Below are 27,967 nucleotides of genomic sequence, written 5' to 3' on the forward strand. Positions count from 1 at the left end.
ATCTCCTTTCTCTTAGGTTCTATCAGTGGAAACCATCGAGAGAGGGTGGATTGTTGCTGGGAGACAATCTGGTAATAATTGGCACCCCAGTGATGGTTACCTTTCCAACTTCTTGCCATCCTAAGCAAGGGTACCTTTACCTCCCTATGGATCTGGATGTCAGTTTCTATGAACTATATACTCAGTGGTAGAGTCCCATATCTATGTGTGTATGTATGTATCTATCAGCTAATTTCATGGAGTATTGCTAGATTGCCCCCCAGAATGGCTGTCTAACTTTACGCTTCTCAACAGTGTTCTATATTTCAGCCACCTCACATCTCCTGAGCACTTGGTATTTCTGATTTGCTAATTTTCATCCTTCTCGTGTATGTGAAATGCTTCTTCTTTTAATTGCATTTCTTTGATTACTCTTGAGGTGCAGAATTTAATTTGTCTTTAATATTTCCTTTTCTGTGCTTTATCTGTTCACATCCTTTGTCTGGTTTTTAGTTGGGTTTTCTGGTTTTCTCTTCTGATTTGTAGAAGTTCTCAATAGCAACCCCTTGAAGATTTTAGATATTGAAAATCTTTTAGGCTGTTAATGTTCTATTAATTTTGCCTGTGGACCTTTGTTGAACAGAAATCTTTAATTTTGATATAGTTAAGCCAGTTAGTTTTTCACTTAATGGTTGGGTGGGTTTTGGGTCTTTCTAAAAGAAAAGACTGTCTTTCACCACAGTCACAAAGATGTTCTTATGTATTTTCCTAGCTTTATAATTTTACCTGTCACATATAGGGCTTTAATCCTTATGATTTTTTTTTAAAGATTTTTATCTTAATGTAATCTCTATACTGGTTGCGGGGCTTGAACTCACAACCCTGAGATCAAGAGTCATATGCTCCACCAAACCAGCCAGGCGCTCCAGTTTGAATATTATTTCTTATAAACTGTAGAAAGATCCAGCTTTATTTTTTGTGATATGTTGAACTGGATTTTTCAGTACCATCTGCTAAATAATCATCCTTTCTCTTCTGATTGGTAATACCGTATATATCCTACACCTTATTCCCACATGTATGGCTCTGTTTCTGTCACCCTTTTCCTAGGTCATTGGTCAAATTGTTAATAAAACACACTGTTTTTATTATTATGGCTTTGTAGTGTGTGTTAATATCTGGTTGATCAGTTTCTTACTTTGTCCTTTATAAAGTTTGTATTTTAAAAATCATTTCACAATATTTGCCCCCCTAATTCTGTTGGGTTTTGATTGACAGTGCATTGAATCACATATTAATATGAGAATCAGTATTTTCATAGGTTTGTCATTCCATCTTTAAGATTTATCAGATTAGTCAGGTTTTCTGTATCCTTTCAATAAAAATTTTAAATGTACCCATGTCAGTCTTATCAGTATTAGGTAGGTTAATGCCTACATTCTTCATATTTTTTTTTTTGCTGTTAGGAAAGGAATCCTGTGGGTTTTTTTTTGTTTTGTTTTGTTTTTGTTTTTGTTTTTTGGTGCTCTTTGCTGATATAGAAGAAAACAACTGATTTTTGTTTTCTTTATCTTAATCTTGCTGAATTTCCATATTAGTGTTATGGGTTTATCATGTGAATCTCTTGGATTCTCTGCCATCTGTGTATATAGGGTTTAGTTTCTTCTATTCCATTCCTTATACCTCATTTTTTTCTTGTCCTTTTTCATTGACCAGGATTTCCAGTAATATGTTGGATGTTAGTTGTTGTGGGGGCATTGTGTCCTGCTTCCAAATACAATTCTTATATTAACTCAGGTTAATTTTTAACTTTCTTTTATTTTTTTAAAGATTTTATTTTTAAGTAATATCTATACCCAAAATGGGGCTTGAACTTAAAACCTCAAGCTCAGGAGGTACATGCTCTTCTGACTGAGCCAGCCAGTCTTTTGAACTTTTTTTTTTTTTTAATTTACTTATGAGAGACAGAGCGAGAGGAGAGAGAGAGAGAGAGGCAGACACACAGGCAGAGGGAGAAGCAGGCTCCATGCAGGGAGCCCGACATGGGACTCCATCCAAGGGACTTGATCCCAGGTGTCCAGGATCACGCCGTGGGCTGTAGGCGGCGCTAAACCACTGCGCCACCGAGGCTGCCCTCTTTTTAACTTTCTTTTCTTTTTTATGATAGTCACACAGAGGAGAGAGAGAGACAGAGACAGAGACAGACAGGCGGAGGGAGAAGCAGGCTCCATGTACCGACCAGGAGCCCGACGTGGGACTTGATCCCAGGTCTCCAGGATCGCGCCCTGGGCCAAAGGCAGGCGCTAAACCGCTGCGCCACCCAGGGATCCCTCTTTTTAACTTTCTAAACATGTTTTATACTCTCTCCAATTAGATGAGGGGTCCTCACATGTGTAGATAATTTTGTACTAAAATTATCTGAATTCTTAGCATCTAGAATAGTGCTTAGTATATACTAGGTTTTTAGTATGTTTTTATTGAATTAATCTGGCATTTATTGGATCGGTCACTTTATTGAACTCTTTGGAATTTTTGGGTTATAGTGATAAAAATGGGAAGTATTTCTAAGTTACATGCAGTAATATTAATCATGATATATATTTAAGTAGTACTTACATTCTGAAGTATTTAATGCTCTTAAATACACCAGTGTACTATAGTATAAAAACTATTAAATATAACCCCTATTATGTCTTTTAAAAATTAATGTACTTAATTATGAAATTAATAAAATCATATTACAGGTATATGGAGGATAAGTCCCAGCAGCTTGATATAGCCACCTTTACCATTTTATTACATTTCTTTTCAATCATTTCATATGCTTCTGATTTCCAAAGCTGTAATTCCAATATATAAATAATATTGTATATTTTTACATGGTGTTGAGTAATTATCTGTAGTTATCAATATATTATGGTTGTTTAGGAAATGTTTGTTGAATGTAGAGTTTTTTTTTTTTTAAGATTTTATTTATTTATTCATGAGAGAGACAGAGAGATGTTGTGTGGTTTTTTTTAAAGCAGTTTTTTTCCAAAAGTAATAGTGCCACATTCATTCACCATGTTTATGAATAAAACTAACCTTCCCTGCATAGTTTGAGTTACTCCTGTGGTCTGGACTCATAAAAATAGGTGTGCTGGGTCCAGGGGTAGGAAAATAGGTATAATCTTCTATACATACTGCTTTTCAAAAAGATTATGCCAATTCACAATGTTATTAATGACAAATGAGAGTAGTTTTATCTTTAATAGTTTTCTTGTTTCTCTTTAACTTCTGTTTTCCTGTTCTGGGTTTCTTTCAGATTCTTGTCTTCTACTTTTTACGATGTCTCCTGGCTTTTGTGAGCTGTATCTGTGAACTTTACTTTTATAAGTGAGTATAAAAGCTTTGCTTCTAAAAGGGCTATGAGGAATCCCGATATAGCATAAGATTTTTTTTTTTGATAGCCTAAGCAATGTTTATGATAGAAAACACTTTCTTCTAGGTCCTAATACTATATTTGAAGTATGACTTTAAAATTTTTTTCTTGCTTTGACATATAATTGAAATATAACATTGTGTCAATTTAAGGTGTACAATATTATTTGATAAATGTATATATTATGAAATAACCATAGTAAGGTTAGTTAACACATCCATCACTTTTCACTTTGTGTGTGGCCAGAACATTTAAGATTGACTCTTAGCAACCTCCAAGTATGCAAATAATATATTGTTAACTATAGTCACCATGCTGTATACTGGATTCCCCAGAACTTACTCCTCTTATAACTGGAAGTTTGTATCCTTTGGCCACCATCTCCTAATCTTCCCTATTCCCTGTACCCCTGCTTCCCCAGCCCCTTGTAGACACCATTCTGTTCTGTTTCCACGAGGTTGGCTTTTTTTAGATTCCACATGTGTGTTCATACAGTATTTGTCTTTCACTGTCTGACATTTCACTCAGCATAATGCCCTCAACGTGCATCCACATGTTGCAAGTGGCAGGATGTCCTTTTTAAATTTATGACTGAATAATATTCCATTGTGTATGTATTGCCACATTTTCTTTATCTGTTCATTCATAGATGGACATTTAGGTTGTTTCTGTGTCTTGGCTGTTGTGAATAGTACCACAGTAAGCATAGGGGGTACAGATATCCCTTTGACATACTGATTTCATGTCCTTTGGATATATACCCTGCAGTGGGATTGCTGGATCATATGGTAATTCTATTTTTAATTTTTTGAAGAAAGAAGTGGGACTTCTTGTTTTGAAACAGACCGTTGGAGGGGAATACTTCTAATTATCACTTTCCTTCCTGAGGCTCATAAATTCCGTATCTTCATATAAAGTTAGATTATGTTAATATATGTATAACTGGTGTTTTATTTGGTCAGATTTAGTAGAGCCTTATTTTTTTTAAGATTTTATTTATATATTCATTAGGGGGAGAGAGAGAGAGAGAGAGAGAGAGAGAGAGAGAGAGAGAGAGGGCAGAGCCACAGGCAGAGGGAGAAGCAGGCTCCATGCAGGGAGCCCGACATGGGACTTGATCCCGGGACTCCAGGATTATGCCCTGGGCCGAAGGCAGTGCTAAACCGCTGAGCCACCTGGGGCTGCCCCAGTAGAGCCTTATTTTTGGTCACAAAATACAGAATCATGATTTACCTCTTCCTTGAGCTTAGATGATAGAAAATTATTCCCATTGTGGGACTCATGCTCATACTTGCACCCAGTACATGGTCTTTCACCAAGTACCTATTGGTTGACTGAAGATTAGTGGAAGTGTTAAACACGTAAGTGTTACATTAATAAAAATACCCACTTTTTTTACATGCAACCCCATCATTTTAATAATGCTTTAAGAGGTATTTAGACTTAATAATCATTATTTAAAATTTCCCCACTGGAAAATAGCTAAAAATGTCATAAAGAAATTCTTTGGCCTTGACTCCGAGGGAAAGAAAGCCAGCCAGTGCTGCGTTTGAGGATTGTAACCATACATTGGTTTTCATATGGGTTCAGGACTGAAGTCACATCACCTACATGATCCCTCAAATCCCAAGTTGAGAATTTATTTTAAGTTGTTCTGGGTTGGTAGTATCCCTAGGCATCTTGCAAAAACAAAGTTTCTCCAGAGAAATGGATCTTTAACTCAAGTGTCAATTACTACAAATAAAGTTCTAGTGAACAAGAAATTATAATAAAAATAAATCACAAAGCACAGAAGATATTGTACATGAGACCCAGCAGAAGTAACAACAGAAAGCTGACCTGCAAAACTTCACTTATTAGGAATTACTAAAATTAGAACATAAAACGAATATATTTGATATTTCTAAAGAAATAAAAGAAGGAATTGAAAACATGAATAAGAAACAAGAACCTAAATAATCCACAGGTGAAAAGGAAGTTAGTTAGAGGATGGGTAGAAATATGTGCAAACCATAATCTGAGAAGAGGTTCAATTCCAAAATATATAGTTTTTTTTTTTTTTTTTTTTTTGCTATTGAGATGTAGGAGTTTCTATTAATCTGAATAAAAATGGACTAAGAACTTCAATAGACAATTTTTAAAAAAGATTTTAATTTATTCATTCATGACAGACAGACAGACACACACACACAGAGAGAGAGAGGCAGAGACAGGCAGAGGGAAAAGCAGGCTCCAGGCAGGGAGCCTGACGCGGGACTCGATCCTGGGTCCCCAGGATCACACCCTAAGCCAAAGGTGGCGCTAAACCACTGAGCCACCGGGGCTGCCCAATAGACAATTTTTTAAAGAAGGTTTACACTTAGGCAGCAGGTATATGAAAAGATATACAATGTCTCTAATCATAAGGGGAATGCAAATCAAAACCACAATGAACTATAACTTTGTACTTGTTAGAGTGCCTATTGTCAGAAAAACACACACACACACACAAAACCAAAAATAAGCGTTGGCAAGGATGTAAAATTGGAACCTTTGTGTTCTGTTGGTGGGAATGCAAAATGGTATAGATGCCGTGCAAGACTGTATGGAGGTTCCTCAAAAAACTAAAAATAGAACTATATGATCCAGTAATCCAACTTCTAGGTATTTATCTAAAAGAATTGAAACAGGGTCTTGAATAGGTATCTGCATTCGATATTCTTTGTAGTAGTATTCACAGTAGCCCAGAAAAAACTTAAGTGTCCATTGACCAATAAATGGGGGGAAACGTGTATGTGTGTGTGTGTGTATGTATATACGGAATATTCAAGTCTTGTAAAAGAAGGAAATCCTGCAATGTGTGACAATCTACAAGAACCTTGGAATGTTGTGCTAAGTGAGCTAACTGGTTACAGGTGGACAAACACTACATGATTCTACTTGTAGGATTCTAAAATAGACTCATGAAAGCAAACTATGGGTTCTTGGTTGCGAGGGGCTGGGTGGAGGGGGAAATGAGAAGTTGCTAATCAATGGATATAAAATTTCAGTTGTAAAAAAATAAATAAAATTTCAGTGTGTTAGGTAAAGTAAGTTCTAGAGAGCTACTGCATAAAGTTGTGTGGATAGTTAATAGTGCTGTATTGTACACTTAAAAATCTGTTAGGCAAGTCGGTCTCCTATTATATGTTCTTACCACGATACACTAAAGATAAAAGGAAAAAGGAACAAGACTACAAAGATAACCCAGCAGAGGGATCCCTGGGTGGCTCAGCGGTTTAGCGCCTGCCTTTGACCCAAGGTGTGATCCTGGAGTCCCGGGATCGAGTCCCACATCAGGCTCCCTGCATGGAGCCTGCTTCTCCCTCTGCCTGTGTCTCTGCCTCTCTCTCTCTCAGTCTGTGTCTCTCATGAATAAATAAAATAAAATTAAAAAAAAAAAAAAGATAACCCAGCAGAAAAAGAACCAAATAGAACTTTTAGTAATGAAAGTAGCATAATATTTAAAATTCAGTGGCTAATTTGAACAGCTAGACACGAACAAGGAAAGTAGAAGATTGATCTGAAGAAATCAGTAAGCTTGAAGTACATAGTGACAACGGGGAAATGTAAGGGAAATAAAAAGATGTTAGACATGTATTGTGGAATTGACAGACCCAGTCAGATTTTAGGAGGTGATAGAATGGGGAGGGGTAGTATTTAGGGAGGTTAATAGCTAAGAATTTCCATAATTGATTGGAAAAAATAAAAGATGCTAATTCATAGAATCAGGGAGCCTGACATATCCTGAGCTGGATAAATAAGAAGGAATTAGTGAAACCACGTAGAATACCAAGCGCGAAGAAAGAGATCTTAAAAGTTGACAGAACTTATGGAACACTACAAAGGAATGTCAGTTATATTGACAGAAGCTTTCTCAAGAGCCAGAAGATAAAAATCTTCAAAGTGCTCAGAGAAAACGATTATCATCCTAAAATTGTGTACTCAGCTAAACTGCCTTTTAAGACCAAGAGTTTAGTAAGGCTTTTCAGACAAAAAAGGGTGAATTTGCCATTAATAGATTCTCAGTAAAGGAGCTTTTAGAAAGGACTTAGGAAGAAGCAAAATTATCTCAGAAACCAGCTCTGAGATGCACTAAGGAACCTGAGCCAGTAAGACAGGTAACACAGGGGTAGGTTTATACAAATGTGGACTAAATGAAGCAGTAATCATGCCTAAGAATGTTTATGGGGTTAAAAACCTCCAAGGAAATAAAGGAAGTGTGTAATTACTTGGGTTTGAGAGACGTGCACTTAGACAACTGTGTATTAACACTTTGTGTGTCTTCTCATCATTTTGTTTGATAACTACCATTTATTGAGCAACTCTGTTCTAGGCATTCTTCTGAGCACTTTTCCATGCATTGTCCTCACAGAATTCTGACAAAGTAGGCATTCTCATTATCCTCACTTGACAGATGAAGAATCTGACAGTGATTTTTGTCACTAGAGCAGGGTAGCTGCTGCTAAGTGGCAGAGCCCAGATTTGAACTTGTGCCCATCTCAGTCTAAGGCCTGTTATTTGTCCAGTATATCATGCTGTTTTCTTGTTAATAGGATACATAATCTTAGTACAGAAAGGATACATTTCCTCTTAGGTAGAGAGCTTCTCTTCTGCTTAAAGAGTAAGAATGTTGCACACAAACCTGTCCAGGCAGTTCTGTGTTTGATTTTAGATCATCAGTGTTGTCTTTCGATGCAGGCATGTTTTTTTACTTTGATTTGAAATATCTGTCCTTAAGATTTGCTATGCTGATAGTCTGCCTTTCTCTTAGGGCCGTGTGTAAGAAGTTTGGGCTGCATGTGAGTCGAATGATGCTAGCCTTCTTGGTTCTTAGCACTGGCATGTTTTGCTCATCATCAGGTAAGTAAAAGGACAGGTGGGGGGTCATGGCAGGTACACTGATCTTTCCCAGTTGCATTGAAAGCAAGAACTTGTCTAGGTCTGGGTTCTGTTTGGGTAGCATATCAGTAATTTGCAGAGCACTATTTCCTACCTGATCTTCATCAACACTTGCAGCAATTTTGTGTTAGGGGTAAGAAATATTTTCTCATTTTTACAGATGATAACACAGAAATTTAAGAAGGTCAAAGTCTAATGACTTACTGGGATTCAAAGAACTCCTAAGTGGTAGAGCTGTTATTTTCATCATGTCGCTTTCTATTACAGTATTGTATTTTTATCATCACGAGGCTGAAAAACACCAGCACCCTCTGCCTTTCCTTGCTGTTAGGGAAAGAAAAACAACTTTATTGTTCTCGTTTGTGTCTAAAAACCCTGTTCTTTATAGTTCTCCTTTCTGTCCATTATTTGCAATGTATTTTATAAAGCTATGCATCCTCTGTTGGGCCTTTTTTTTTTTTTTTTTTTTTGACAGTACACTTAAAGAGAATTAGAGTATAACCTTAGAGTGGTGGCTTGCTAGCTGTGCTATCATTGAACATTTCTGTTCTCTGAGCCATGGTGGCCTGCTGTCAAAGGATAGGCTATTTCCGATTCTGTGGAAAAAGCTATTAGTATATACACTAAATATACACAGAAATATCATCCAGCACAAAAGTATGTATTTGACTTTGTCGACAATATGAAAATGTATGTTGTTGTGCAGAGACCTGAGTAACTTTGAGAGTCCCTGCCCTCCGTGAGACTGTGCTCTCCTCCGCTCCAGGCTGGCAGGGACCCCCGATTACCCTGCTCCCTTTGTCTTCTATATTGGCAGCTGTCACTGACAACTTCAGAGAGTATCAATATTATTTAACATTTATCTGTAAAGGTTGTACCTCATGGTATTTTGGTTACTTTGCTATTCCTAACGTTGATTCTGATGAGAGGGAGATAAGAGAGTTTTGTCATCTCAGTTGAGAATGTGAAGTTGCGGAGACATTCAGGGCATCCTTTGATACACAGCCTCTTAACCCCTTCACTGAGTTTGAGAGATCCTATGGCCTCCTTGTGGTCCTTGCCTAGTGCTGATGTTTCTTCCCTAGTGCTAGGTGAAGCATATCTGTACAGCCTGGAGAGACAGGTCTGCATTTTTGTGTGGAAGGGCTGGAAACACTGATCAATTGTTACTGTTGCAGAAACCCTGAAAGTATTCAGTCCATTGCTGTTTACTACAACAAAGTAATGCTAGATGGAAGTAACTAGGGCACATCTATAGGCTGAACTATTTACGTCCATCGATGCAGGATGTGAGGCAGGATGCCAGCCAATATTTGGCTCTTGAGAAGCTTCCCAGAATTCCTAGGGGTAAAGGTTAGTGCCAGGACAATCTCAGAAGACTGTCAGAAGATAAACTACTTCAGAAATAGTCGGCAATGACTCCCAAGTTTTTTGAAGCATATTCCCTGCCTGGAAATACAACCTGGAATTCTCTACGTTTTGGATTTGGGATACAGGCTAGCAGAGGAATGGCATGCTTGGCATTGTATAACTAGGCATGTGTTGGTACCTAAAAACAAAAAACAAAACACAGCAACAAAACCCAAAAAAAACAAGAATGAGAAAATAAGAAAAATAATTGACCTTCGTTTTTTTTAAAGCATTATCATTTTATTGCATATTTCTAATATACTGTTCCTTTAGATATGTTCCTGGTTATTGACTTCCTGCAATGTGAGTAAATTTTTAATAATACCTAATAAACCTCAAACTCCTGTCCCTCCCCTCCTTTCTGTTCCCCGTTTCTTCACTTTTGCAGCATTCCTTCCTAGCAGTTTCTGCATGTACACTACGTTGGTAGCCATGACTGGCTGGTATATGGACAAGACTTCTGTTGCTGTGCTGGGAGTCGCCGCTGGGGCTATCTTAGGCTGGCCGTTCAGTGCTGCACTTGGGTAAGGGACTAACGTGGTTCACCTCCTGGTGTCACTGGGCACATGGTAAATCTCCACATTATCTCCATGTTCTCTGGTTACAACCTAAAGTTATAGGAATGAATTGGACTTAAAGAGATTATGGGAAATGGAAGAATATTTCTCCTGGTGCATGTTGTTGTGATTAATTCTAATAATAGTTATGATTAGGCCTCTGCTGTATGTTAGCTGCTGCTAAACCCCTTATAAACTTTATTCCTAAACCTTACAACAACTTTGCAGAACTACAATCATTAGTGCTTTATTTTTTTTTAATTTTTAAAAATATTTTATTTGAGAGCGAGTGAGAGAGAGCTCATGTGGACAAGTAGGTGGGAGGAGCAAAGAGAGAGGAAGAAGCAGACTCCGTGCTGAGCACAGAGCCGGACTTGGGACTCCATCCCATGACCCTGAGATCACCACCTGTGCTGAAATCAAGAGTCGGCACTTAACTGACTGAGCCAACCAGGCGCTCAATCATTAGTACTTTATAAATGAGAAAACAGAATGCAAGAAAGTAATTTACCTTTAGGATTATGTTTGCTTTTCAACCCAGGCCTCCCTGACCCTACCACTGATGTTTTCCACACATACCACTCTGTGCTGTGTATTTCCCTCACTCACCAGCCCTGAAACTGGAGCTTCCCTGCAGTCTTATGTTCATATCTCAGCAGCTTTTTTCCCAGGGCCCATAGTCTTTCTCATTCCTCTTGTGGTTCTTGGTCCCACTACTCTGCTTTAGTCTGTGCTGCCTTCCCTTCTTACCTGCACCGCTAGTAATTTAGAAAAATTCTATACTTTGATATGAAGGTTATTATAGTACCGGTGACCTTTGAACAATAAGGAGGTTAGAGGCGCTGGCCTCTGCACTGTTGAAAACCTGCATGTCACTTTGGACTGCCCAGAATAATAGCCTATTATTGACAGAAGCCTTACTGATAACTTAGTTAATTAATATGTGTTTTGTATGTTGTATGTATATACATTGTTATAATAAAGTAAGCAAGAGAAGAAAATGTTACTATGAAAATAAAGAAAAACTATATTTACAGTACTGAACTGTATTTATAAAGAACTTCATGTGTGTGTACCCACACAATTTAAACCAATGTTGTTCAAAAGTCAGCTGTAGTATAAATATATATATATGTGTATATATATTTTAAAGATTTTATTTATTCATGAGAGACACAGAGAGAGGCAGAGACACACGCAGAGGGAGAAGTAGGCTCCCCATGGGGAACCCGATGTGGGACTCGATCCCAGGACCCTAGGATCACACCCTGGGCCAAAGGCAGCTGCTCAACCACTGAGCCACCCAGGTGTCCCTGTAGTAGTATATTTTTATTATAAGAAGCTTGTATGAGGTGAAAAGAAGTCTTAATCCTCTTTTCCCCTAGATTAATCTTCAAAGATAGTCACTAATACTTTTCTATATACATATATTTTTTTAAGATTTTATTTATTTATTTTTAAAATTTTATTTATTTATTTGTGAGAGACAGAGAGAGAGAGGCAGAGACATAGGCAGAGGAAGAAGCAAGCTCCATGCAGAGAGCCCAATGCGGGACTCGATCTCGGGTCTCCAGGATCACGCCCTGGGCCGAAGGTGGCACTAAACTGCTGAGCCACCCGGGCTGCCCAAGATTTTATTTTTTATTTGAGAGATAAAGCATGAGTGGAAGGGATGAGAGGGATAGGGAGAAGCAGACTCCTTGCTGAGCAGGGAGCTTGACATGGGGCTCTATCCCAGGACCCTGAGATCATGACCTGAACCGAAGGCAGATCCTTAACTGAGTCACCTAGGTGCCCCTACTTTTGTATATATCTTTCCAGAAATTGTCCGCATGTGTGTAAATGCACACACACACAAATATGTGCATACATAACATAAATTCTTAAATAGAATTATCCTATAACTATATATTTTCTATTGTATGTAGACTTAGATAATTTTTTCTGTGCATTGTGTAGTATTCCATTACCTAACCATAATTTAGCCATTGTCTTATTGGTAGACATGTAGGATTCGTTTTTTGCTATGATGTGTAATGCTTCAGTGAACATTTTTGTACATAGATCTATACATTTATGGAAACTTATTTATGGGATAAATTTTTAGAAGAGGAGCTACTAAGAGGAATAGGTATTTCAAATTTTCTTAATTGTCTTTTAAAGCCTGGTTTCTCCACCTCCAATCTTTTCTTCTGCTTGGCATATCATCTTCAAAATTTTGTGTGAGGCCCTCTCCTATCTTTTCTCCTATATCTCAACCATCTTGATGATTCCCATATCTTAAATCTGGTCTAGTCGTTCCCATATATTCATGGTTTGAATGGTTGCCCATTCACAAAACTGAGCTCTTTTTTTTTTTTTTTTTTAAACTGAGCTCTTTATGATCTCTCTGTATCTGTTCTTTTACCTGTGTTTCTATCCCAATAAATGTACCACCATCTACTCAGTGCTGAACCAGGAGCCTGAAAATTATCTGTGACTCTTTTCTCTTTCCTATGTCCTATTTATTATACCTCCTGAATATCTTGTTTTTTTTTTTTTTTTAAGATTTTATTTATTTATTCATGATAGTCACAGAGAGAGAGAGAGAGAGAGAGAGAGAGGCAGAGACACAGGCAGAGAGAGAAGCAGGATCCATGCAGGGAGCCCGATGTGGGATTCGATCTTGGGTCTCCAGGATCGCGCCCTGGGCCAAAGGCTGGCGCTAAACCGCTGCGCCACCCAGGGATCCCCCTCCTGAATATCTTGAATCTGACTGTTCTTTACCTCTGCTCCTGGATTACCACACAGCCTCCTAAATGATCTTCCCATCTCTAGGCTTGATCTCTGTAAATCTGCTTTCTGCAATCAAACTAGAGTTATCTTCCTAAAATGCAAATATGATTGTATCACTCCATGTTTTAAGCTATAATAGCTTCCCCATTCCTCTGTGTCACAGAGTTTGGCAACCTGGGGCCTGGGGCCTAGTCTAGCTTGTTTTGTACAGCCCAAGAACTGAGAAGTTGTTACATTTTAAAGAATTGTTAACACACACCTATACAAACTACCACAGATGCAGAATGTGCAACAGAGACCATATGTGGCTTGTAAAACCTAAAATACATAGTTAGGTCCTTTAAATAAAAAGCTTGCCACTCCCTGCTTTATGGTGTCCAGATTCTAACATGATTCACAAAGTCCTGATGTTCTCTCCTTTTTGCCTCTCTAACCTTTGTCAGTCCCTTCATTCCTTTTATTCTAGCACCATTGACATTGAACTTTGTTGAGTTCTTCAAATGCCTCTGAGTGGCGTGTTTTGAAGGGTCTGCCTTTAGCCCAGATAAGGGATTTCAGGATCACTATCAGTTCGCAGTTTACCATCATTCATTGAATACTTTGTGCTAGGCACTGCTGATGCTAAAGAAGATAGTTATGGTACCTGCTCTTTTGGAGCTTACCTCTTAGTAGGAAAGACAGACATTGAACAAGTAACTTAAGTGTGGTGATTTACCAAAGGAGAAGTAGAGATGCCATGGAAATATAACTAGTTGGGCAGAAAAAAAGAAAAACACAAATGTTAATTCAAAATTTAGATAACAGAATGGGGAAGTTCATGTCACAGAAGAGATACCTTGTGATGGCACATGGCATTGCTAAATAAACAATAGAGATGGTAATGCCATGTGAATTCAGAGACAGGGGAAATTGGTTCTGAAGAGATGTTGGGAGCAGAGTTGACATTTGGGTAAGTTCTGTAGGAACAGATTGGAGTGGGGAGGTAATTCCTTTTGACTGGAGCATGGGTACAGATTCTGACTAGTGTTCTAGATTTAGAGATCATGGATATGAAGGTGTTTGTTCATGCAAGAGTGGGAGTACCTATTGAGGAAATGTGTGTAGAGAAAGAAGAGCAAAAGTTTGCTTCTGGGACTTAGGACCATAGTAGGGCACAAAAAAGATGTTTAGAAAGGAGCTTTTGGAAAGGGGCCAGAACAAAACAGGAGCCCGGAAGCCTAAAGAGGAAGGGACAGATGCTTTGTGCGACCAAGGGAGGTGAAGCTTTGAAGTGTTTACTGGGTCTGGCTGAGAGGAGGTTCCTGTTGACCTTATGTCTGTCTCACAAGCTTGAAGCAAAGACTTCAGGAAGAAGTAGTGAAGATGGCTCCTGGGTGGCTCAGTGGTTGAGTGTCTGCCTTTGGCTCGGCTTGTGATCCCGGGATCCTGGGATCGAGTCCTGTGTTGGGCTCTCCTTGGGGAGCCTGCTTCTCCCTCTACCTACGTCTCTGCCAAGTCTCTGTCTCTCTATGCCTCTCATGAATAAATAAATAAAATCTTTAAAAAAAAATAATGAAGGCAACATACATATGCCACTTGCTTGAAGGATTTAAGTGTAAGTGAAAAGGGCAAATGGTGTTGGATATATCAGAACTGACATATTAAAGTTTGTAACATTATTAAAATCTTTATAAATTATGGAAGAGACGAATACTCATTTGGCTGGATTAGTGTAGGAGCACAGAGCACATTCAACTTAATATTTTGAATGTCTATTACACATAAATATGTATAACATGGAGCTCTTTCCAGGAGCTCAGTATTAATATTCCTTTTGCATTGTGGGGTGCAGAGTACTCTCATGGGCTCTCTGAAGAGAAAACTATATTGTTGAGAAGACATCTTCTCCTATTCCAGTTTTCTTTCCTCACTATAACTGCTGGAGACATTTCCCCCCCATTCAGCATGAGGTATCTGTGAATCTGACTTGTTTGAGTCCATATTTTAAATATTTTATTTAATTCCCTGGGTTTTTTTTTTTTTTTTTTTTCTCTTAAATAGTTTACCCATTGCCTTTGATTTGCTGGTCATGAAACACAGGTGGAAGAGTTTCTTTCATTGGTCTCTGGTGGCCCTAATACTCTTTCTGGTGAGTTTTATATATAGATATATATTTTTTTTTTTTCAAAGTTGTAATGAAAAGCATGTTCTGATGTAGGAAAGAGAACCTGAGAAATTGTTTCATTCTGCTTTTCATTTTGAAGTTTATCCTGTTAACATTGGGAGAATGTTTCCAGAACAAAACCCTGCAATTGGTATATGTTTTCTGCTCTGCCTTAGGTGCCTGTGGTGGTCATTGACAGCTACTACTATGGGAAGCTGGTGGTTGCACCACTGAACATTGTCTTATACAATGTCTTTACTCCTCATGGACCTGATCTTTATGGTAAGGCCTTAGAGAATCTGGGGAAGAGTAGGAGATAGCTTCATTTGCCTGAGCTTTGAAATTTCAGTTCAGTTGTTTCATTTAATCAAATATGGCATTTCTTTGCTGGTAACTTCTTATTTAAATGGCATTTGGCTAGAGTACAATGATAAGTACATTTTTTCTTGATTAATGCTATTTTTTTAAGAGTTATTTATTTTAGAAAGAGTGTGTGCATGTGGGTAAGTAAGTGTGGGGAGGGGCAGAGGGAAAGGGAAAGAGAAACTTCAGCAGATTCCTTGCTGAGCTGAGCGCAGAGCCCAAGTTGGGGCTAGATCTCAAGACTTGATACCACGATCTAAGCAGAAACCAAGAGTTGGATGCTTAACCGACTGAGCCACCCAGGTGCCCCATGCCTTGACTCTTGATGCTACTTTTTTAAAGTTAAAATTTACTTTTTTTTGTTCGCATTAGAAAACCAATATGAGGGGTGCCTGAGTAGCCCAATTGGTTAAGCGTCTGCTTTTAGCTCAGGTCATGATCTCAGGTTTCTGGGATGGACCCCTGTGTTGGGTTCCCTGCTCAGTGGGGAGTCTTATCTCTCCCTCTGCTCCTCCCCCCAACTTGTGCACATGTGCCCTCTCTCTCTCTGTCAAATAAAAGAAATCAAAAAAAAAAAAAAAAAAAAAAGAAAACCAATATTATAATAAAAAAATAGGAAAATAAAAATATTCATAATCACATCATTTCCAGATAGCTGTTGTTAACACCTTGGAGTATATTCCTCCAGAGGTTTTCTGGACATAGACACATTTGGTTTACTTTTCTTTTTTAAATTTGCATTCAGTATCAGGCATTAGGAGAGAAAGTTTGGAAAATGTGTAGACAAAGCAGAGCAAATGGTAAAGTCGGCATGAGAGATGAGTAGTTTGGCCAGTTTAGGATTAAGAGGAAAAAAATGAGATGCCTTAGCCTGGGGAATGCAGTCTACATTTTACCTCCACTCCCCCGCCCCACCCATGCCTTATCTCAGCCAGCCCTGAGCCTGTTCTGTTTGGCCCCTTAGGGCATTTGAGTTAGTGACAGCTATAGAAGGGTGACCTAGAGATTTTCCTGGTCAGATCTGCCATTTTATGAGACTGTTTTTTCATTATAATAAGTGTAGTTTCTTTTGCCTTAATTTTCTGAAGGTCTTGAAGTATTTTGTATATTTGATCATCTTGGGGTTCTGCTGTGCAGCAGATTAATATTACCTCTGTGTCTTATCAGTTATGCCATGCCCATCACTTTTCTGTGCCACTTTGCTAGCAGAACCAACAGATTGGATGAGGAGATTTATTTATTTATTTATTTATTTATTTATTTAGATGAGGAGATTTAAAGTAAGCATATGTGTGAGATTTAATAGGGCCTTTTGGGATTTGTGGAATATTGTCATTTTAGATGGTAGTGGGTAATAGGTCAAAATAAACCATGTTTTATTCAGTGAGAATTTACAAACTGCCTTGTTTAGAGAATAATTGCTAAGTGAAGGAATTTTAATTTTTTTTAATTTTAATTTTTTTAAAAGTTTAAGTAATCTTTATACTCAATATGGGGTTAGAACTCACAGCCCTGGCATCAGGAGTCACACACTCCTCTGAGTCAGCCAAGAGCTCCCTAAGTGAAGGAATCTTAAAAGGTTCCTTTAGAACTCCAAGATCTCCAAGGACGTGAGAACAAGCTGCAATTTTAAGCTTTTGCCTCTAGATGTCTTCCTTTAGTCAGTTTGTATGTTTTTAATATTCCCTTGTTTTAGCTGCCTTGTTAAAATTGTATTTGGTTCTACAAGTCAATAGAAGGAAGACTCCCCTCTTAGACCCAGATTGCACATTAGAAATTAATTTACTGGAATCTAGTGGAAGCATGATATCCATTATATATGGATGAATAAGTTGTTAATTTGAGTTTAATTTTGGGAAACTGGCTTTACCTTTTCAATGGGTTATTTCATGTTGGTATTTTAATTGCTTATTTATAAAATTTTGAGAAATATATGAAAGCAGTTGCCTAGATAAGTGAGGTTTATAAGTATAGCACAATACAGGTTGGCTGGGAAAGTGGAAAAGACAGAATAAATTCTGATTTAGGTTTCTGTTTTTGTGGCAGCTGGGTCAGGGATCTTTGTGGGATCCAGGAGAGAGGTAGCCAGTCTTTCCTTGGGTGTTGGCATCTGATGTTCATTTTGGCTAGTGATTGCCTGGGAAGAGTGCCTGGAGCTCTGTTCTGCCTGCTTAGATGAACCTGGGATAGCTTCAGTTCAGATTTTGCTATTTCGAATGTACAGGAACTGATGACTTTCCTAGTGATAGAAAAAACTGTGTTGGGACAAAAGGTATCATCATCCTGGGCTTCAACAGGGCTGAAGCAGTGCTAAGTCAGACTTGAGGGTGTTGTTCTTGATGGTAGAATTTTTGTCCTTTTACTTCATCTTTGAATTTGACAATTTTGGGGTGGGGTTGATTTCCATTCTTTTAAAGAGTAACTAACTCCTACAGAGAAAATACTCCTTCCATCTTAGAAGTGTTCTTTGTATATTCTAGGTCTTCAAAAAGATTTGTCATGATGAATAAATGGATGAACAAATTTGGGAGTATCCATCACATTATATTATGCCCTGATTACTATTACATCCTTATAACTATTTTGGTTAGACCTGTTGTGTATTAGATTGGGATTTTTAAAATACCGAATAAAAATAATAGAGGTAAAAGTGCCTTTTTAAACGACAGACTACTTTATGATTGTCTTCTAACTTATAATGGGTGAGTCCATTCTTTGCTGTTTACTTTTTGATAAGTGCTCTGAAGCTATGCAATTGTCAGACATTGAGACAGCATATCTTTTGTCATGGAAACTCCAGCTCTTTCACTTGCCTACATGTTTGGCAATATTTGGCATTATTTTTACTATTTTGTAGGATTTTCCTGCTCCAAGTGCTTCATTAGCTATGGTAGGCAGGTTTCTTATCTGAAAACTACAAACGCATAGTGTTGATAGTTTCTGCATTCATGTCTTAGTGCTGTTAATTTGTAATTGTGTATAAGCCTGTAATACTTCTTGAACAAATAAATGACTGGACTTCAGCTAAGGAAACATTGAATAAGTTACCTTTGAGCATGTGTGTCCTCATAGAATTTGCTGTCCAATAAGGCTGCAGTCACACAAGTAGATAATTATACTCTAGTGTATTATGTGCTGCAGAAGAAAGATAAGGAGTCATAGGAATAAGTCCATGTGGGGGTAGCAAAAAGACTTCTTATAGATGGTGGTCCTTGAGCTGATCCTGGAAGGAAGAGTAAAAGTGTAGTGAGTAGATGCTAGAGGAATATATTTCAGACAACTACAACGTTCAGTGTAGATACTGCTGAGACAAAAAAAAAAAAAAAAGAAAGATTGAATATTGGCTTCTTTTTCTAAAAAGGTTAAAGTAGTTTTACAGTGTTAGCTGATTTTAGGTAGAAACTACACAGGCATGAGCAAGATAAATCCAATCTCTCTGTTGTGATTATAATATAAATATTTATTCTCTTGTTCCTGGTTTTCAAAGGGACCTTTCTATACTCTCTTGGCCAGAGAACATTTATTAATGACATAGTCCAGACCTGAGCTGACTATTTAGAACCCAGGAGAAAGAAAGGGAGTACTTTTTCACAATATTAATTACAATATTTTCTGTTTTAAAAAAAAATGCCTATTATATACCAGAAATTTTACACAACTGTCTTCTTCCCCTCACAAAAACTCTGTGAAATAGGCATTATTTATCTTATTCCCAGCTGTGGAGATCCAGGTAGGCATGGTGAGAGACTTGCATGTAATTAATAAGTGGCAGAAGTGGGGCAAGAGCCCAGGGCTGTCTGACTCCAAGGCCTGTGTTATTTCCACTGAAAACAACCTCAGCAAAACCCTGGAAGTTGGCAATTGAGACTTTACAGGAGAATAAGGTTGCAGAAATAGAGCATGAGTTGGAGGTAGTAGAAGATAAGATTTGATCTAAAGAAGGGGCAGGAAGTTGTACCTTTGAAGGTCCCGTGCACTTAGGCTGGGAGGATGATTAAGAGCCTTTGGAGAGCTTTGATGGCACAACGACATGCATGCTGGCAGGCTCTCATATGGGAGCATTGCACCACTCTTGTCAAAGAAGGAATATTTGGATGAGGTAAAGAATACTTGGCATTTAGGAAATTTGGTGTAGACGTAAAATTGCAAAGTCATAGACAAAACATCTCTTTGGTGTCAAAGATCAAGAGATAAAACTTAGTGTCACAAGAAAGAAAGTGACTGGTTGTGGCACTGATTTTGCTCTTAGCCTTGTAACATTCACGTTCATAATAGATGTTGAGGTTGATAAGTATTTTTGTGTGGTGAGTGAAGAGTGGTGCTCTCAGAGGAACAGTACACAGGCCTGGGGAAGGCGTGGGAGAACAGGTATGAGAAATGTTCTTCCCTCAAGAATAACAGTGGGTCTGCTCAAGGTTGCCACTTTGTAGCTTAGGATACGATCCCTGCCTGTTTGTGTGTTTTCATCAACATCTGTCAGATCACTCACTGGACAGGACATTTTGGAAGGCAAAGGCAAGTGGCCTTTATTAAAAGGCTCAGTTTTCCATTGTTGCAGTAGCAGAGGATGAAGCCCCAATGAGTCTCTTGAGAGTTGACTGTCAGGCAGAGCTGTTCAAGAGCTTTCGTTCTTTGTTAATCGTTTTTTTATTTTTTATTTATTTTTTTATTTATTTATGATAGTCACAGAGAGAGAGAGAGAGAGAGAGAGGCAGAGACATAGGCAGAGGGAGAAGCAGGCTCCATGCCGGGAGCCTGACGTGGGATTTGATCCTGGGTCTCCAGGATCGCGCCCTGGTCCAAAGGCAGGCGCTAAACCACTGCGCCACCCAGGGATCCCTCTTTGCTAATCGTTTTTGATGAACCTTGGTGTCTTTTCGCTCTTGGTGTTGCAAATTTGACATTTATAAGATGATTTACTATAATTTAGTTCTTGCAGTTCTGTAAAATTATAGACTTATAAAATGGTTTCCTTTCATTCAATCTGTGGAACAGTAAACATTATCCCTTCTTCTTTTAGCCTCTGTGAAGGTTCCCTTTAGCTCATTTGAATGACAGAAATTGAAGCACTTTCCCTAAAGAGGGAGATGGGTGAGTCATTCCCTTCAGAGACCCTGCTTCAGCTTTCACTGCACACTTTGCACCAGTTAAATGCGTAGCTTGTCATTTTGACGCATTTTTTAAGCATAGTTCAGCTTTGATACTTTCTGAGAAATAGCATCAAATATCTCCCTGGAAAGAGATAAAAGTTTTTACTCTTTTCTCTTTTAAGGCAGGCATCTCATCAAGTAGAGGAGGAAGCTGGGTGACAGAGTTCTCTATTTATGTCCCTTTTTGCCTTTGGTTTTTTTTTTTTTTTTTTTTAAGATTTTATTTATTCATGAAAGAGAGAGAGAGAGGCAGAGGCAGAGACGCAGACAGAGGAAGAAGCAGGCTCCCTGCAGGAAGCCTGATGTGGGACTCAATCCCAGGACTCTGGGATCACACCCTGAGCCAAAGGCAGAGGCTCAACTGCTGAGCCACCCAGGCGTCCCTTTGCCCTTGTTTTTAAGACTGTTGTCTCTTGAACCTTCACTGCTCTTGGCTTATCCCCCAATTTTTACCCTGTTCTTCCAAGAAGTAACAGTCTATTATGAAATGGTCCTAGCCTAGCTGTGAACTTGATCTTTGAGTTCCTAACATATAAACATAAACATTAAAGTTTACTAGCTTTAATACTTTTGGTTCAGAATCTGAGGTACAGTATGCCTAGGTAAAAAGATAGTCTGCCCTAGCAGGGGGTATTGTAAGTTGCGGTAGAGACAAATATTTGCTGGAAATAAAGTGCTTCCCTGAAAAAACAGTATGTATTTGTAAGGATCAAAGAGAAAGAGGCTTTTTTTTTTTTTTTTTTTCTATTAATGCTTATTAGCATCTGTAAAAGATGATGTGAAAAGTGACATCCTTTCTCCTAGTCACTTTGGTTTTTCTTCTCAGGCTCAGATTTCCAGAATTTGTTTTGGGAAAAGACAGGTCAAAGTTGATAGTGCTGCTACCACATTGCTGGTTAGGAGATGATACAAAAAGCTACCTTTCTGGGGGCGCCTGGATGGCTGAGTTAGTTAAGTATCCAACACTTGATCTCGGCTCAGGTCTTGATTTCAAGGTTGTGAGATTGAGCCCTGAGTTTGGTTCCTTGCAGGGTGTGGAGCATACTTAAAAACAACAACAACAAACCAAAAAATGACCTTTTTGGTAACTGGACTCCTAAAGGACTCAATTTAGGAAATGTGTTGTTAAGTATTAATTAAAATCAAGAGAAAATATTTATTTTTTTATATGAAAATCATTGGTTTTCTGTAACCAAAAAGGTTATTTGTAAAGAATATGAGTATAGGGCAGCCTGGGTGGCTCAGCAGTTTAATGATGCCTTCAGCCCAGGGTGTGATCCTGGAGACCCAGGATCGAGTCCCACGTTGGGCTCCCTGCATGGAGCCGGGCTCTCCCTCTGCCTGGGTCTCTTCCTCTCTCTCTCTCTCTCTCTCTGTCTCTCATGAATAAATAAATAAAATCTTAAAAAAAAAAAAGGAACACTGAGTATAAATGTCTCTAATGAACTTGGCCTGGGACAGGACCTTCATTTATGGACAATCACAATCATTGTATTTAGACAGGAAGGAGTGAGCTTTTCCAAAAGGTGACACACAATTCAAGTGGAGTCTTTCCTGAGGGTACCCCCTCCCTCTCTCCCCTAAATGTTTCTAGCTTTACGGGTTTGGTTTCTAATCTTATTTTGCTGTGCAAGCTGCAAAAATGTCAGGTTTTTCTGACTATTCCTCTGCCTTCTGATTACCCTTTTAAGCAATGCTGATTGCAGGAAATTGCTGTGGTGCAAGGCGGGTGTCACAACACACAGTGATTAAAGCCCGCATGTGTCATTCACTGCCTGATTGAAGTAATCACACAGAGGGGAAGAGCAGATGACAAACCTGCTAAATGTGCAGGAGGGGGGTGGTGGTTCTCATCATTTGAGTTTAAGGATTTCGAGTTAAAGAATCAAAACTCATGTGAATAAGGCTTGTGTTTTCAGTCATTTTGTTTCATTCTTAGTCTTCAAAACTTCTAAGTAGGATCTGGATCTGTGAACATTATTTTCCTAAGGAAAACAAGTTAATTGCTTTTTACCGAATGCAGGGTCCCCTGTATACACAACTACAGAATAGTGGTTAAGCATATCAAGGAGGAAGATACTAGAATGTAAGTGGGATAAACCAGGGAGAATAACACGAGAAAGGCCTGAGTAGTGTGGTCCTGCAAGACTGCCCCCACCTCCCCCTGACACACACACACACACGCACTTTCTCTCTCTTTCTCTCTCTCTCTCTCTCCCTCTCTCCAGACACCAATCACAAGTCCACAGATTGTCACTTCAGACCCACCAGCTATAGATGTGAAATTCCAACAACCCCATCTTTGGGTTCAATTAATTTTTTAGAGTGGCTCACAGAACTTAGAGAAAAGTTTATTTAAATTTACCGGCTTGTTCAGCTTGTTATGGAAAATATTATAAAGGATACACTGAATAACCAGATGGAAAAAATGCATAGGGTAAGGTGTGTGGGATGGAGCTCAGAACTCCTGTTCTTTCGAGGAGCAACGGGCTCCTATATGTTCATCAATCTGAAGTTCCTCTGAACCCTGTCTTTTTGGGTTTTTATGGAGGCTTCATTACACAAGCACCATTGGTGAAATCATTGCCATGAGCTCTTTTGCCAGCCCCTCTCTCCTCCTCGGAGGTCATCAGGGTGGGACTGAAAATTCTAATTCCCCTATATCACATGGTTGAATGATTGGTTCCCCTGGCCACCAGTCCCCATCTTTAAGTCACCTGGAAGCTTTTCCCAAATTTCCTAATTAACAGAAGACACCCTTATCACTCTTACCAATTAGGAAATTCCAACGGTTGTAGGAGCTTTGTGCTGGGAATGGGGATGGAGACCAAATATAAATTGCTTATTATAAATCACAGTGTCACCACTAAGCTATGTAAATTATTTGGTTGTTCTGGAAAAGTGACCAGTCCCATTCTCTTCCCATCTTCTGCTCTTGTGCTTCCCCTGTGTGGCTGAGCCCGAGGAACTGAACTCCCGTTGTGGACTCATTCACTTGAGGCATTGTACTACCAACATTACTTGAACAAAGAACATTTTGAGTAAAGCATTGTAAAAGGTGTTGAAGGCATCCACTAATGAATGGTTTCTTATCTGTTTGTTTCCCCAGGTACAGAACCCTGGTATTTCTATTTAATTAATGGATTTCTTAATTTTAATGTAGCCTTTGCTTTGGCTCTCCTGGTCTTACCACTGACTTCTCTTATGGAATACCTACTGCAGAGATTCCATGGTGAGTGGTGTAAGGGAGGATAGGTTTTGGGGGAAGAAAGAGCAGGTAACAATGTATACCAAGAGGTGAAAATGAATCCACTTATTCTGTTCTCTGTTTTCTTCCAATGGAAATAGTTGGCTTGTTGAATTTTTGATCTGTATTTATAAATTTTTGTGAAGATTTAGGTAATAATTATAAATTAAACTAACAAAGGGGAGGAACTTTATATCCCTTCAAGTGAGGAAATCATATCATACAGAACCACCTGGGGAGGCAAAAACAGCTATAAAATCTCAGGAGATAAGCATATTTGAGTTATGTGTTTTTTTAAAGGCATACATGTTAACATGGAAGATGGCTTACAATAATAAGTGATGGAGGTAAACATTCTTTGGGGAATTACTTCAACCAAAAATTTGAGAACTAAACCATACAGGGATTTCCCTCAAATTTGATACTGAAGTGAGAGAAGCTTTGGACTTCCTAGGAAACATTATGCTTCTCTTTGTTCCGTTTTGCTTCTGTGTTTGCCTTATCGTGGAAGGTTTGGTTTGTCATTTATTTTGCTTGCTCTGATTCTGTAGTGCACAGCCAGTGTTTTCTCAAGTTGTCATGGATTTGGATATCTAGTGCCCATGTTTCTTTTATGGGAGACAGATTTGAGCAGAAATTCATATGAGCTTTGGAAAGAGATTTGATTTCAGACTTTTCTGTCTGATTTGGATGCCATATGATCTCTCCATCCCACCCCTCATTCTGCTTTTCTACTATTAATGCTTTATAAAAAGTTCACTGTGTTAACACTATTCAAATATGAAAGCGGCCTTCAGTTACTTTTATTTTAACATAATTATAATGCCGCTTTCCTCACAAAATCAACAGTGATTCCTTAAAATCTATTCAGTTGATATTCAGGTTTCTTGCATTGTCTGAAAAACAGTTTTTTATAGTTAATGTTCTTAAAGGGGATCTAAAAGGGGTCATATACTGAATTTGGTGTTAAGTTTCTTAGGCTTTTTACGAGGTTCCCCCGCTTCTTTTTTCTCCTGAAGATTTCTAAAGAAATCAGGTCATTCATCTTGTGAAGTGTCCCACATTTGGATTCAGCTGTTTGTCACCTGGAGGTGTTAACTTATTCCTCTATTCCTTGTATTTCCTAAGGATCACTTTATCTTTTTTTGAAAAGTAACTTCTTTAACTGTAAAAATAATTCATGCTTATGGAAAATTTGGAAATGCTTGTGATGTAAGTATAAAAACAGCATATTAAGCTGTTCTCTACAATATGAATCCAATTTTGGTTTAAAAATGTGTAATTTATACACATGTCCATCTAGTAAGAAAATGAGTACTGTTTTTTCTGTGTATTTTATTTGTTTTCAAAGATTTTATTTATTTATTCATGAGAGACACAGAGAGAGAGGCAGAGGGAGAAGCGGCTCCCTAAAGGAAGCCTGATGTGGGGCTCGATCCCGGAACTCCGGGATCACGCCCTGAGCTGAAGGCAAACACTCAACCACTGAGCCATGCAGGCATCCCTCTGTGTATTTTATAATAGAAAAAAAAATTCTTTTAAAGGAAAAAAAAACATAAAGAAGCGGCAAAGAAATTGCCTATTATTCCATCAAATAGTACAACTATAGTTCTGATTTTGTACATTTTATGGAGGACATTCAAAAATTTTAGTCCATATTTTATTTTCTTAAATTAAAAATATATATTTATTTATTTAAAAGATTTTATTTATTTATTAATGAGTGACACACAGAGAGAGAGAGAGAGGCAGAGATACAGGCAGAGGGAGAAGCGGGCTCCATGCAGGGAGCCTGACATGGGACTCGATCCTGGATCTCCAGGATCAGGCCCTGGGCCGAAGGCGGGCACTAAACCGCTGAGCCACCCGGGCTGCTCTAAAATATTTAAGTAATCTCTACCCTCATGTGAGACTTGAACTCATGACCCTGAGATCAAGAATCCTATATTCTTCCAACTGAGCCAGCCACGTGCCCCAGGCCATATTTAAAAAATGTATTTGTTAAAAAAATGTATTTGTTAGCCTTTAAGATACAAAAAGGAAAAAGATTTCATTTTCTTATAATTAAGAAAATTCCAATCTAAAATACTTCCCGGGAAGGTGTAAATCCTAAATTATAGGATTTATAAAATCTAAAATCTCATGATAAAATCTTAAGAGTAGAAAGTTTAAAGGAAAAGCTTGGTATTTCAGTTCAAGAATTTTCATCCCTGAAGAGTTTTTACAAAAATACAGATAACAGCAACATGAAGATGGATCTTGGTGACAATCCTGAGCTTTTCCTCTATACTTGCTCATTGTAGATTAGATGAACGCCAGAGGGCACTGTCTATCTACCCTTTGCCAGTGATTTCTAGGCATTGCTGATTATCACTAATGGAAGCACAGTAGGGGATGCCTTCCTGGTGGCTTATAGGTTTATCACTCACTGTTCATGTACCTAACCACAGGAACTTTCCAGCAGGTGTAGTGCTCACTAAATTCCTTTAAATCTTTCACATGCTTCACGTATTTTTGAGTTCCAGTTTGAGATTCAGAGTGTATGGGTATTGCAAAAGAGGAGAGAAAACGTCATCAGTTGAACTTCCTTTAAGTGTGTTTTTATATTTACTTTGAAACAAACTCTTTGTGGCTTGACGAAAGCTAGTGATGGGTTTGAGAATCCAGCTTTTTCTTTCCTTTGATCTATAGCTATTTGAACAGACTGATTGGTATATAAGGAGATTAATGTGTTAAAAACAGAATATGGAAATTAAAACCCAAGAAAGGAGTTTGTTATACTTTTGGTTAATCTCAGGAACCTTTAATCTTAGTGGCAGGACTCACTGGGGAAAGAAGCCTTTTTTCTTCATCCAGTGTGGAAATTATTACGCTCTGTTACCCATTTGCTTGACTTTCATTTGTGTTCTAGCCAAATCCAGTATTATACCTCCCATTAGATATTGACACTCTTGGGGGAGCTCAGGAGTGTACACCTCTTTCTAACCCTTTTACTGCATCAGAGAAAGTGTGAAGACAAAAGCTGAAACATTTTATGGGGTGCCCTAGGGCGTATTCCTGTTTGAGATCAAGAGAACATTGAAACTAAATATGTTGTTTCATTCTAATATGGTGAAAGGTGGATATTTTTCTGTGTCTTACAGTTCAGAATTTAGGCCACCCATATTGGCTTACCTTGGCTCCAATGTATATTTGGTTTCTGATTTTCTTCATCCAGCCTCACAAAGAGGAGAGATTTCTTTTCCCTGTATATCCACTTATATGTCTCTGTGGTGCCGTGGCCCTTTCTGCACTTCAGGTGAGTTTCAAGGAAGTGTCTATCTGCTTTGTTCCATTTCACTTTTTAAATTGGTCATAAAGCTTAAAGGCAAATTACAGAATGCTTCTCCCAAGATATTTTATCCATGCATTAAACCTGATATAGATTATATTGTTAAAGCTTCATGCATTGATTGCTTGACTGTTGATCATCCTCTTAAGCTGGTTACGTATTTGCATTGTTGATTTGTGTGTTAATTTCTTTCTCATGGAATCCAGTTGCTGATAGAGTTTTATTAAGTCATAGTATAGGCCTGCCACAGGATGGTGGCATCACAGCAGAGCTAGTGGAATGTCTACTCTTCAACTCTGAGATCATATTAAAACTTACTCAAGTTTGGGATAACATCAGGCAGTTAGCAATATGGGACACTTTGTAATCCTGGCTTAAAACCTGTCCAGGTCAATTCCTTGTCAGAACTGATCTTGAATATCTTTGTATTTGTGCTGTCAGAAGCCTCCAGACTCTTTTTTGACCTCTGCTACCATTTGTAACTGGCAGGAAAGAGTAATTATGGGGACAGGTTTTTTTTCCCTAACAAATATATGAAGGTATAATTCACACAAACCATACAATTCACCCAAAAGGTGTGATAAGTTAAATGGTTTTTAGTATATTCACAGATGTATATAACCATCACTACAGTAAATTTTAGAACATTTTTATCACCTCAAAAACCCTGT

The 27,967-nt window shown here is 38.3% G+C and overlaps 1 protein-coding gene and 1 long non-coding RNA gene across 15 annotated transcripts in view; one reads left to right on the forward strand and one right to left on the reverse strand.

Moving 5' to 3' along the window:
• Window positions 1–27,967, forward strand: part of ALG9 (ALG9 alpha-1,2-mannosyltransferase) — a 115,856-nt gene that overhangs the window by 12,221 nt on the left and 75,668 nt on the right. For 5 of the 14 annotated variants that reach the window (XM_038536191.1, XM_038536193.1, XM_038536189.1 and 2 more), the window contains 6 exons: window positions 8,193–8,281; window positions 10,119–10,254; window positions 15,103–15,190; window positions 15,382–15,487; window positions 23,828–23,950; window positions 27,109–27,263. In XM_038536191.1, the coding sequence (XP_038392119.1) occupies window positions 8,193–8,281; window positions 10,119–10,254; window positions 15,103–15,190; window positions 15,382–15,487; window positions 23,828–23,950; window positions 27,109–27,263 (697 nt within the window). Of the gene's footprint in view, window positions 1–3,283; window positions 3,355–7,891; window positions 8,043–8,192; window positions 8,282–10,118; window positions 10,255–15,102; window positions 15,191–15,381; window positions 15,488–23,827; window positions 23,951–27,108; window positions 27,264–27,967 lie in introns of those variants that run through there. The other 9 variants (XM_038536187.1, XM_038536183.1, XM_038536186.1 and 6 more) reach the window with 4 other exon arrangements.
• Window positions 8,525–27,494, reverse strand: LOC111095839. The gene is made up of 3 exons (XR_005359287.1): window positions 27,140–27,494; window positions 18,617–18,791; window positions 8,525–8,644 (listed from the first exon to the last, which is right to left on the reverse strand). It is a non-coding gene; the product is annotated as an uncharacterized LOC111095839 (long non-coding RNA).

The sequence above is a fragment of the Canis lupus genome, chromosome 5, assembly GCF_011100685.1.
Source record: "Canis lupus familiaris isolate Mischka breed German Shepherd chromosome 5, alternate assembly UU_Cfam_GSD_1.0, whole genome shotgun sequence".
NCBI lineage: Eukaryota > Metazoa > Chordata > Mammalia > Carnivora > Canidae > Canis > Canis lupus.